This window comes from Terrapene carolina, unplaced genomic scaffold (assembly GCF_002925995.2).
Source record: "Terrapene carolina triunguis isolate 2854851 unplaced genomic scaffold, T_m_triunguis-2.0 Scaffold17355, whole genome shotgun sequence".
Classification (NCBI taxonomy): domain Eukaryota; kingdom Metazoa; phylum Chordata; order Testudines; family Emydidae; genus Terrapene; species Terrapene triunguis.
Window position 1 is genome coordinate 1 of NW_020681706.1, and position 12800 is coordinate 12800.

The following is a 12800-nucleotide window of genomic DNA, read 5'->3' on the forward strand; positions in this document are numbered from 1 at the left end:
ATTGTGTGGGGAGGAGGGGGACAAATGAACCCATGTGTCTTCCCCCCCTGATTTGCTGCTTGGCTTATAGTGAGCATGCTCACACAGACTGAGCATGCTCAGTAATTTCAGCTGAAGGCAATGCCCTGACTCTGCCCCCCACACTATTGGCAGGTATAGGTCATCTCTGCACAGCTATATGGTGAGTCTAAGCACATGGAAGTTTGTGAGTTGCTCAGACAGTGCAGTGATGGGGCCAGGTAAGGACCTGCAATCGCTAGAAGTGCAGCTGTTTCCTGTACACATCAAATCACAAAAATGTCACATTGGGATTGTCGCAAGCTTTCCTGATTTCACACTGACTCCTTCACTAGCTGATGTTTCTCTTAATGCCGCAGCTCTTGGAATCCTGTGATTACGTGACAATCTCAGCTCTCACTTTAACAAAAGTTTCTTGCTCTCGGGCCTGAGTAGAAAACATTGAGAACATGATCAGAGTGAATCCTGACTGCTTGCTCACAAACAAACAAGCAGTCCAGAATACAATTTTTTAGAAGAAAAACCCTCATGTTTTCTTCAGTAGCCTCCTGATTTTTGATTACATGGTGCTGGTAATACTGCCTTGGCAGTGATCAGTTTGTTTTCAGGCCTGGCTTCTCTAGCAAAGGCTCTAAGGACCCAAATATAAAACTCAGCATTGTAAGTGATTCCTTTAGTTCACCCTTAATCCAGGGGGGCTGTTCTTATTTGTTGCCTGGGCCCACAGCCTGGCTCCATGCGCATTCCCACACCTTGCCCCCTCTATTTCCCTATCTGTTAACTATGCTGTGTTCGATAAATGATGGCCCTAAATTAGGGGGCTTTCCATGGGGGATAGGGATTTAAGGCCCGTGTTCTTGGTGGTACAGTATTGCCAACCCCAAACTTTGGAAAATCATGAGTCAGGACCCCCAAAATGATGTGATTGCCTTTTGTGAGACTAAAAAATAAAAATAATAATAAAAGTTGAGTGACACTTTCTATTTGCCTTCTGACTTCTCAGACTTTAGGCTGACTCAGGTCACATTTTAAGTTTTTCTCTGCAACCAAGAAAACTAGAGACTTCCTTTGTTTAGGTGTCCCTAACTTCTGTTTGCCAGAAGCTGGGGATGGGCAACAAGTGATGGATCACTCGATCACCTGTTCTGTTCATTCCCTCAGGGCACCTGGTATTGGCCACTGTTGGAAGACAGGATACTGGGCTAGATGGGCCATTGGTCTGGCCATTGTTATGTTTATGAGACTCATTGCCAACATCCATGATTTTATAACACTTTTGACACTGCGTCTCCTTTACACTGAGGCAGAGCTGCCTTAGCATGTGTCAGAATCAGGCCTTTGAAACATTGATTCCAGCTTCACCAATTTTTTGGCCTGTGAATTTAATATCCCTAGACTTGGAAGGATTAGATTTTATCGGTAGATGTCAGTAAAGGTTGATTTCACTGTACACACACAAACTGATGAGAAAAATTTCCCTTGATAAGAACTGAAATTTACAAATAGGCACAGTAAGAAAAATGCTGCTTGAGAACTTACTAGAGTTTGATTTAAGGATATTTACTTAGCATGTTTTGACATGAGATGTTGACAATTTGTATTTTAAGTCACACTTTTTAACTTTGAATTTGTGTCTGTCATAAAATAATTGACTAAAATATTGTCTGATTCCCCCCCAATTTCCCACAACTGTGAACAATAATATTGATAAAAACTGAAACTTTGAAAGTTTAAATAGATAAATACAAAAAAATCTTACAAATAAATATTAATCTTATCTGTCAAAATTACATATTAAATCAAATGAATTCTGCCAAGCCTAAATATGACTCCTTAGACACGCAGTTCTGTCAGCTCATCAGGACAAGGGGAAGCTGATGTCCATGTGACACCACAGTGACCCCCCACACCAGCAGAGGGGGCTGATTGCAGGATCGGAGCCTTATTGGGCCATTTCTCACCAAAGCCTCCAGGGCTGGAATGTAACCGGTGATCTGGCTCCAGCTCAGCAAACAGCCTCAGTCAGTTCCAGGAAGGGAAACACCCAATTGCTGCTGCTGCAGGCGGGACATATCTCTGAGCTCAGGATAGTGAAACTAACCCTGTTACACTGTCCAGAGGGAGCCATGGCCACAGACAACCCCGTGGAAAGTCTCCGGGAGGAAGCTACATGCCCCATCTGTCTGGAGTATTTTAAAGACCTGGTGATTATAGGTTGTGGGCACAATTTCTGCCGAGCCTGCATCGCCCAGTGCTGGGAGGGATCGAATACAGATGTCTCCTGCCCTCAGTGCAGAGAAACTGTGCAACAGGGAAACCTTAGGCCGAACAGGCAGCTGGCAAATGTTGTAGAAATAGTCAAACAGTTGAGTTTACAGGCAGCAAAGGGAGCAGGAGAGGAGAGGCTGTGTGGGGAACACCAGGAGACTCTGAAACTGTTCTGTGAAGAGGATCAAATTTCTGTCTGTTTGGTTTGCCATCTGTCCCGGGATCACAGAGATCACAGGGTGGTTCCCATAAAGGAGGCTGCCCAGGAGTACAAGGTAGGGAATTGCTCTCAAGTTTAATGGGTAATAACTTTGGATTTTAATTACAGGCTGATTTCACTGGAAGTTACCTGTCACAGGTGTGATGCATCATTCAGGTCTGTAAAGCCTTCATTGTATAGGAGATGCTATAACAAAATTAATGATCTGGCAGTGTGGTGACAGAATCAAATATCAAGTCTTAGAGAAGTTTCCCACATCAGATCTCTCTTGAGATTCTGAATGCTTTTCAAACCCAGCTTCCACTGCTGAAATAATGGGACTTTGTTAACACCGGCCGTTATGTAAAATCAGTGAGGTTTAAATCACAAGAGCTGCAGGCCAGTCTATGTGAGTGTGTTACTTTGAGACTGGAGAACTGATCATTTAAATATCAACACTGTTAATTATTTTGTTCTACATGTGAGAGTGGAGAGGGAGAATTACAGCTCAGCACCATTTATTGCCAGTGACGCCTCCTGCCAGTGCCACAAGCGGGTGATGTTTGGGAGATGCCAACTCTTTTCTCCCTCTTCCTCCCCCCCCCCAGTAAAGGAGGACCAGGACCAGGGAGCCCAGGGGTATATTCTAGCCCCATGGGGGAGCCAGGCCCCAGGAGCCCCTTGGAGCCAATCAGCAACTTCATCCTGTTCTGAATAATGCATCATGTACTGTGAACAGATCATGGGGTCTCCTTTTGGTGACTCACATGGGCGGAGCTTATTTTGTGGGTGGAGCTTCAAAGAATCCAGCCACCTTTGTCCCTCCCACATTCTGATCCCTGCTCATTTATGAAGCTGTTTTGCTGGATGCAAAGGCTGCTTTTCTGCCTCCTGTCTCACTAGCCCCTGCTGGCTCCTCCCTCCCTCACTGCTTCCCTGCAGCAGCACCGCAGGGGTGTCACCGAACAGCTCCCCAGGAGCTCTCAGCAGCAGCAGCCTGGGCCCTTGGGCAGAGAGGGGGAGAGAACTCGAGGGGTCAGAGAAAAGAGTGAAATGGGGAGATCTCTGGCAGGGTGGGGCTCTGGGGGGCTGCAATGGGTGTTGCACAGAGTGGGGCTGACGGGGCAGCAGCACGTTGCTGTGCTGTGTGAAGGTATCACACGCTGTCAAAGGGGAAGAGAGCCCTGGGTTATTACAGCTCTGGAGCAGTTATAATTATGGGTGGCACATTCCCCCAGACCGAGTGTGTTCCCTGTTCCTCACTCACCTCCAGCCACATCACAGCTTCACCCTGTACAGTTAATGGGACTGCGCTGGCTCAGGTGCTCAGCTGCTGCCTGAGGGAGGCCACATGGGAGCCTGGACAGACGAGAGCACAGTGGGGTCTTGTTCCTGGCCTGGGTCTGGGCACAGTGCAGCGAGGGGCTGTCCCAACCGCTTCACTCTCACTGGCAGGAGGGATCGTTCAGACCCTTCCCAGCTGTTTCCCCTCTGGCCTGTGCTCAGGGATGTGAAGCTTTAGCTCAAACACAGGCTCTGAGAAGTCCTGAGTGTCTGCAGGAAGCAGAGCCCCTGCTCTGAGACTGGCGTCTCTGCTCCCATGAGGCCTTTGGGGCCGGCAGAGCCGAGTCTGCTGCTCGCTTCCAGGGTATTTACTGCTGGTGTATGAAATGCCAATATGTACAGTACTGTCCACCCGTCGGACAGGCAGACTAATGGCTGTTTATTGCACACGATGCCCCTGCAGGTGAAACTCCAGGGAGTCCTGGGCCCTCTGAGGAAGGAGCTGGAAGAGGCCCTGGCTCTGACGTCTAAAGAGGAGGAGAAAACCACAGAGTGGCAGGTGGGTGTCCGGGTTTATTCCTCCCTGAGCCCTTCCCCCTGCAGCTCCCAGGAGTGACGGGGCCGTAAAGCTCCAGGATGAGGTTATGAACCTGCTTTGGTTGTTTGCTCCATTGCACAGGCTTGGTGCCGACCATGGGCAGCGCATGCATCCGGCATTGGGGAGGCCGGATGTGAGTGCCGGAACCTCCCCTGCGCCCGGATCATCGCCCTGTCCATTGCTCCACCCCCGTCTGTCCTCCTCTTCCCGAGGCCCCGCCCACGCTCCGCTCCTGCTCTGCCCCATGGCCCGCTCCCACTCAGCCCCCTCCCCAGAGGCTCACCGTTCACTGTTACAGCTCGCTCTTCTCTCCCCGCCCCAAGGCCCCTTGCCTGCCGCTTGCTCCTTTCTGCCCCTTCTGTCTTAAGGGTGAGTGATGGGGGAGGAGGGGCGGAGAGGAGCAAGTGGCAGGGCCCCCCACACAGCTGACGGACTCCAAAGGCTTCGGGGGAAGAGCGGGAGCAAGGCCTCCGGGTAGGGCGCAGGCAGCACTCCAAAGGCGGCAGGTCTGCAGCATACCTCCAAAGGGAGGGGCGCTGCAGCCTGTCTGGGGGGACGCAGCCTCCCCTGGCCAATGGTACCTGGCAGCATCAGGCTGTGTCTGTGGTGGGGATCTCAGCGCAGCAGCTCCTGTAGGCGGAGGAGGGGCAGTTCCTGGCCTTTGTAGAGTGGTGCAGACCCACCCCTGAGATCTCTGATAGGGGCAAATTCTCAATATTGGGTGCAGTGTTTTCACTATTCCATGGCTCCTGTTTCCCTCCTGCACATGGGGAGGGTGTGTCGGCTGCTACAGCCATCGGTTTTCAGTGGCCTCCATGACAAAGCTCTGCAGCTTCTCTGCAGCCTGGAGGAAACAGATTGTTCCTTCTCGCTCTGCACCCACAATCCCTGCAGTGACTCTGCCCAGTGCCTGGGCCAGACACTGGAGCTGGGAGGAGGATTTGCCCCCATGGATGAGGTTCAGAGTCACTCAGCTGGCTGGGCTGGGGCCACACTGCAAGCTGAGCTCTTCTGAGCATCAAACCCAGTTGTGGGTGTGGAGCTCTGTGGAAATTCTGCCCCCAGGATGCATCTACATGGCCCCAACAGCCAACTGCAGGCTAGTCACTGAGTAACACCCAGGGGTCTGGGTGGGCTTGTACAGCCCGTGCCGCTGGGGCTTCATAGCTACCGGTACCCGAGCCAGCCAGATCAAAGCTAGCCTGGGTGTGTCTACACACGGTGCTGTCAGACCTTCATTGCAGTGTGGACACCCCCTGAGTGAGCAGAGCCGGGGCAGGTCAGTGTCAAGCCAGGCAGCACTCGGGCACTTCACAGCCTCTGTTGCCATCACGTGGCCACTTCATCCCAGTCACCTGCTACTGTCACTGTGACTTTACCTGTGCTTGTCTGTAGCCAGGTGAAGAACCCAGGGGACAAAATGTCAGTTCCGGTTCACCTGCCCTTTACAGTGAAATCCCTGCAGAGAGTGTGGGGTGTGTGAGGAAGATGCCAGCAGCAGGGATGAGAGGAGAGGTAGGTGTCCCACTTTCAGATAAAAATGGCCATTTACAAGAGCTGAAATACTCCGAGCTGGGTGCCTCTGGTTCTGCATCTGAAGCCGTATTTAGAGCCGGGCGGAAGTGGCTGATTTCCAGAGGACAGAACCGCAGCAGCTCCCACTGCTGCACCGGAAGCAGCTGGTGCTCAGTTCCCCAGACAATAGGGATTTAGGTGGATAACAATTAACACCCAGGTTTGAATTTGTCCTGCAAAGTGCCCAGCCGGCGCCATGGAGGCGGCTGCCCCTTGGGACAGTCACTGGGGTGGTTCTGAAACCATTGATTATTTCCCAGTGCGAGCGAGTTACGTCCTACATCACCAGAGGTCACGGCCCAATGATCAGTGTCACTCGGCAGAGTAACTGCAGCCCCAGCGACTGTGAGACGAGGCCCAGCAGGGGCGGCCAGTCACCCACTGAGAGGGGCTGTCATGGGCCTGAGCCAGGTGGGGGTATCCCCATGGGCGGGAGCAGGGCCGGGAGGTGACAGGCCCCATGAAGGATGCGCTGTCTGTGTCTGACGGGGGGAGATGTTAGGGATACGATAACGCTGCGCCACTCGAATTAGCTGTATCTCAACAGTGCCCAGGGGGCAGGAGGGGAAGGAGGCTGCAGGACCACAGCCCTTTGCAGGGTACAGGCCACATGCACAAAGTCTCGGGCAGGTGCCAGCAGGGGCTCCTGAGGGAGCTGGGGCTTGTCAGGGCTGTGCTCCGTGGCTGCAGCGCTCCCAGGGGTGGGGTGGAGGTGGTCTGGGGGATGGGTTGGTGTTCAAAGCCCATTGGCAGATGGGCCCAGGGGTGCTGGAGGGCTGTGCTGGGGGCTCGGGTTAGCCGGGCCAGAGGCAGGAGGTGGAAGTTACAGCGCTCAAGCAGCTGCCTCTTCAGACACTGAGCACAGCCTCTCCCCCACCACACAGGTGAGCCGGACAGACAGACGGGTTAGAGCCCTGCACATGGGGGGGGGGGTGTCAGCACAAGGCACACAATGGTGGGGGGAAGGGCTGGGGCTCACGTACTGGGGTTTCAGGGAGGAGGGCACTGGGGGTAGGAGATGGGCTGGGGAAGCTGCTGAAGCCCCTGGCTCTGTTGGCATCTCAGGGAGAGTAAAAGGGACTTTCCCCAACATCACTGCGGCCCGAGTCACACTGGGGGGCAGGCTCACCCCAGGGTCACCCAGCACCTCTGTGCTGAGCTGCAGGGGATCTAGAGAGGCCAGTGCAGAGCAGCCAGCCCCTCCCCCAGCCAGGATCAGCACCGGCTCAGCATCGTTCCCACGGCTCCTTTCAGAGAGCAGGTGGGGACACAGCTGGCATCAGCCAACCCGCTGCTTTGTGAGCCTAGAGGGGTCCCTAAAGGCTGCGATCCCAGGGTACTAGACACATGGGCATGGAGCACTCGACTAGGCTGGGTGAGGCCAAAGCCAGCCCTGACAATGCCCTGGGCCCCCAACACCTATGTGAGCGCCAGGTTGGCACCCAAAGGACTATTAGCACCAGCCCTAGGTCCTGAAGATTGCACCCCTGGGAGCAGGTTGTCAAAGAACTAGCATCGCACCCATCCCACTGTGACGGCTCCCCTGGGTGTCTGAGGGCCCCACACTATGCACCCAAATCCCCCCACGGATGCCCTGGGAAGCCTCCTGTGAATCTCTCCTGTTCCCTCAATTTCTCCCCACTACACTGTGTCCATCCCATGCCACCTGCAATAACATACTTCAACTTTACAAAGCACCTTAGATAACCCTGCTATGGAACTGGCCTTATTAATTCTGAACTAAAACAAACCCTTCATGGTACGTTTCCCAAAGAAGTAAATATCCTTACAAACCTGATACTGATCTAATATCCCCTGCTTCATGGTTAGAGGCCCAGTCCGTGTAACTTAACATCTGGCTCATGTTTTCTCTGTGCCTTTCCTATTTCACTATCTTCAGAGGAAAGTGAAGAACAAGAGAGAGACGATTGCAGGTGAATTTAACAAGCTGCACACACTGCTGAGAGAGGAGGAGCAGCTGCTTCTGCAGAGCCTGGAGGAGGAGGAGAGGGAGACTCTGCAGAGACTACAGGAAAATGTCACCAAACTCTCCTGGCAAAGCTCCTCTCTGCAGCAGCTGATCACAGAGATCGAGGAGAAGTGTCAGCAACCAGTTGTCGAGCTGCTAAAGGTGAGACGGCATCAAAATTCTCCACCCATCCAGAATTATAACTCAGATCCCTGGATCTGGATCCCAACAATGAGAGTAAATGTGTTCTGTGGTTTACAGACAAACAGAACATCCGGCTAAGGGCTCCATCAGTTCCAAAATATCACAGTTCATGTCAGAGGGGAATTCTCCTCCTGGAGACCCAGTGAGGCCGTGGGAGATTAAATGGATGATACGAAAATGATACTGAGCTAAACCCGTCCCTGCTCTGACTCTAGGACATTGGACCCAACCCAGCTGATAAACAGATACTGATGGGCTGGGTCCCGAGAAGGGAGAAACCTTCAGCTAAATCCCTGTCTCACCTACACAAATGAAACAAGTGTTAATGCAAAACGGTGTATGAGATTTTACCACAAACAGTGGAGCATGGGAGGGTTGATCTATTTTCTAGATGAAAGTTTGATGCCCAGAGTGAGACTCACTCAGTTTTATGCACATTGTGTTAATACAGAACATTGATTCTCTTTTTCCTTTCAGGATATGAAAAGCACATTGAGCAGGTGTGTTTCCCATTTTCATTGCTCTTATATTCGTGGTGGTGGTTCTGGGATGACGTGTGTACAGAGCAGCTGAGTGATGATGGGACGTTTTCTTCATAGGAGTGAGAATGTGAAACTCCAGGAACCAGAAGCTGTTTCTACTGACCTGAAGGACGTGTATAAAATTTCCCTTGACATGAGTGAAGTGCTGAAGAAATTCAGAGGTGAGTGGCATCTACTGGGACATTCAGCTGTATTGCGCCAGGGAATCTGGACAGAGCCTGGGACCCCAGGACATGCATGGACCCAGTTGACAGGCTTGGAGCTGTGTGGTAGCTGGAGGCTGATGCGCTCAGTGCTGGGCAGTTTGCCTGCCACTTACAGACACCTGCTGGTACTTGCCCAGGTGTCTGACCAGGCCCTGTCACTCTGACATCCTGACCCCTCCATGGCTGAGTTAATGGGTGTCACTGAGCCAGGTGCCGTGAGGCCTGGACTGGGCCCATTGTGCTGGGTGCTGCACAGACTGGTAACGGATGACGTGTCTGTGCCTCTCTCCTGGGACATGTGAGGGCTGCATTGTGTGGCCACCGTTCAGCACTGCCCCAGCCCCCATTAGCCAAGGCTGGCCCAGCTTTCTGAGCTGGAGGAGGGGCCGGTCTGGCTGCTGCGGTCTGACCTGGGCCGTGTGTTACTGGGTAACAAGCTGAATCCTACGGGCCCCTCGTCTGCTCTTAGCACAACCCAGTGTGAGGTTGGGTCAGTGGTTTGCTGCTCAGACTCGCGCATGAGAGTGTGACCATGTCACAACAGCTGAGCGTGAGCTGCCCCCATCCAAACCCCTCCCCACAACCCCAGCACGGAGACTGGGGGCAAGGCAGAAACCTGACAGCGAGGGGGGACAGAGAAGAAACTAAGGCAGAGGAGAGGGGGACTGGGAAGGTTCAGTGAGCTCGGTCTGTGATTGTTGAACTGGCCTTTTCATCCTACCCCCGCCGCTCCTCTCTTCCCACCTACCCCCAGGAGGGGGCAGTGGAAGGGGCCAAGCTGGGTGTGTCTGTCCCGGCAGACGGAGGCTGCGCAGTCGGTGCTGGCTGCAGGGCCAGGATCTCAGGGCTCGGGGGAGCAGGAACCCCAGGCTGTGGGGGAAGCAGCTTCTTCTCTGTGACTGGCTGGGGCCAGCACATCTCTGCTTCCCTCCCCGTTCACTGCTCCCAGCCCAGCACCGTCTGTGCCCACTGGACCCTGAACATGGCTGGGCTCTGGGCCATTCCACATCCTTGGCCCCTGAGCCTGTCGGGATCCTGAGCCAGTCACTTCAGTGCCTCCTTCTAGGGTATCACCAGCCCCTGGGGAGCCTCCCGTCAGCCCCCCGGAAGCCCCTTCCTATGCAGGTTCCCAGGCCCTGAGTCACTCGCTGGCTGCTCCAGGCTGGCCAGGCCCAGGGTCTCCAGCAGGTCTGTTGGTGCTGGCACCGCACTCGCTGCCCGAGCTCCCAGCACTGACCCCTGCCCTGTGGGTGGGGACGCTGCTGCTCTCAATGGCTGAGCCTCCCCCTCCTCCCTCTGCTGCTGCGCTCGCAGGCTCAGCACATGCCAGGGCCAATTCGGCGCTGCTGGGGCTGCTCCTTCCCTTGGCACCTGGATTCTCTGTGTCTGGGGCAAATGGCGGGTGAGTGGGCAGGGACCTGCTCAGAGACACACGCCCTGTGCTGCACCCAGAGGGCAGAGACCAGCCAGGGCTGGACAGCAAAGTGTCACCGCGCTGGGATTAAGCTTTTCCTTCCACCCACCCCAGCAGCCCTGGCCGGTCAGTGCCACTTGACTACCCGCGCTCTGACCCCAGGGCCCCGGGTCTGGCAGCTTGCGGGAGTCACTGGGTGAATGTGTGGGGCAGAGTAACCAGGGCTCCCTGTGCCCTAGGATCCCCCTGTGCAATGGGGAAGGCTCTGCGCTCTCATGCAGCCCTTAGGGGCTGGGCAGTGAGTGTTGTTGTTGTTACCACCCTCAGCCGTTTCAGGGTGTCTTGGCAAGCATCTTGCCTCACTTTACACTCTTCATCACTCCTTAAATTACGCCCCTCAGTCCAAAAGAGCTGAGAGAAAAGTCCCCTCCTGGAGTCCGTTCTGAGTCCAGGTAAACCCCAACATAAAATGTTTTCCATCACTCTGCTCCAGCCTCCAGCTCTCACTCAAGCTCCTCACTGTCCTCAAGTCAGAAGTCCTCAGTCCTCCTTCCCGGAGCTGCATTTGGATTAGTTTCCATTGTGGAATCAGATGACTCTAGCCCTCCCTCCTGGAGCTGGGGTCATTTCAGACTGTGCCTTTATTCTCTGCATCCACTTTCTCCAGCTGGGGGCAGCTCTCCAGGGTTCCGTCCTGCTACATCTGCTGCTGTCACTGTCATCTCTGGCAGCGCCTCCCCCTTAGGGGAGCTCCTCTGTCTAGGACAGTGGTCCCCAAACTTTTTTGGTCATGCCCTCCCTTACCTGGATTGCGCCCCAACCCTGGGAGCTGCAGTTGGGAGAAGGACCAGGAACAGGGCTGCAATTGGGGCCAGGAGCCGGGGGCCATGGCTGGGAGTGGACCCACAGTTGGGGCCGGGAGCTGGGGGCTTCAGCTGGGGGTGGAACCATGGTTGGGGCTGGAGCTGCAGCTGGGGTTGTAGCCTGGAGCAGGGCCGGGAGTTAGTGGTTGATGCCGGGGCTGGAGATGCAGCTGGGGCTTAGGGTGGGGCTGGGGGCAGAGCAGGGCTGGGTGGTGTTTGCTTCCCGCCACCCATGGGGGCTGGTCCAGGCCCTGCCCTGCCCCCCAAATGTTCCTCCACACCTTTGAGGGGGGCACAACCCACAGTTTGGGGACCACTGCTCTAGGAGCTCCCCTTCCAGGATCCTGGCTATGGGAGCTCCTCTCCTCAGCAGCTTCCTGTCCCTAGGATCCCTTCAGCTGAGCCCTGGTAACCCTTTATCAGGCTCATTAGCCGTTTTGCTGCCAACTTGCCACCTAGGGATTTACTTCCAGGTTGGTCTGGGTTGTCTCATTCTCCCTTACAGGAGCCTCTCACAGGTAGTCTGGTCCCTGACTCCCCTAAAAGGGCCAGCCCTCTTGATACACTTCCTCCCACCCCCTGAGCCAACCTGTATTCAAAGGTAGGCTCGACCATGGCTGACACTTGGTTATGTTCTGCAGCCGGGGTGAGGTGGGGGGTACTTCCTGCCCTGCTGTCACAAGGAAATCTGCCAGGCCCTTGGCCATAATTTTATTCCTGTCACTGAAGTATGAAGAGTCCAGGAGTTTGATTCCCCAAGTCTCTATGTAGCTCATGTCATGGGGAAAATCCCCCATAGTCTTCAGCATGTCATAGTTCAGAAGAACTCTTTGGCCATAGCAGAGGTAGTCAATAGCACTGGACTTTCATCATTGGTGTGATGGTCGTGTGGCAGATATGGGCTGGCTACAGAGCTTCCCTCTCAGCCAGATACACACCAGATGTGTTCATCACAAAATCCTTTAATGTTCTGTCACGTATGGCTGAGGTCAGCTTAAATATGGTATTTTACACACGGCGCTACCTAGTGGTTGAACAGCATAATACAGTTTACATTCCATTACATCTCCCACTTTAAGTTCTACATTCCTACCATTTATAATATTTACATTATCACACTGTCTTTGAGGTTCAGTGTGGATCAGTCTGTTAGGTGTCTCTGAATGGTGCTGATCTTCTAATTACACGACCCGAACAGGTAACCGCTTGGTCAGCTGGCTGTCTATTAGTTCCACCGACTGACTATGGTCGGTCTGGAATCCTTGAGTCATCTTCTTATTCTGCATCCACCATCTGTAGAGTTTGCTCAGTTGATTGTTCTTTCTGAGGAACAAACTGTAGATATTGACAGTTTCTGTTGAACTCTCCTCTCTTAGGGCAGGTCTTCACTACGGGGGGGGGGGGGGGGTCGATTTAAGATACGCAAATTCAGCTACGCGAATAGCGTAGCTGAATTCGACCTATCGGAGCCGACTTACCCCGCTGTGAGGACGGCGGCAAAATTGACCTCCGCGGCTCCCCGTCGACGGCGCTTACTCCCACCTCCACTGGTGGAGTAAGAACGTCGATTCGGGGATCGATTGTCGCGTCCCGACGAGACGCGATAATTCGATCCCCGAGAGATCGATTTCTACCCGCCGATTCAGGCGGGTAGTGTAGA

At 53.9% G+C, this 12800-nt stretch overlaps 1 protein-coding gene across 1 annotated transcript; it reads left to right on the forward strand.

Annotated features, from left to right (window-relative positions):
- Positions 1-2100: 2100 nt before the first annotated feature.
- Positions 2101-8818, forward strand: LOC112125679 (E3 ubiquitin-protein ligase TRIM39-like; the record flags this gene model as incomplete). Its single annotated transcript, XM_026661792.2, has 5 exons — positions 2101-2561; positions 4233-4328; positions 7843-8073; positions 8593-8615; positions 8715-8818. Coding segments are annotated over exons 1-5 (871 nt in total), but the record flags the coding sequence as incomplete, so codon positions are not given.
- Positions 8819-12800: the final 3982 nt, after the last annotated feature.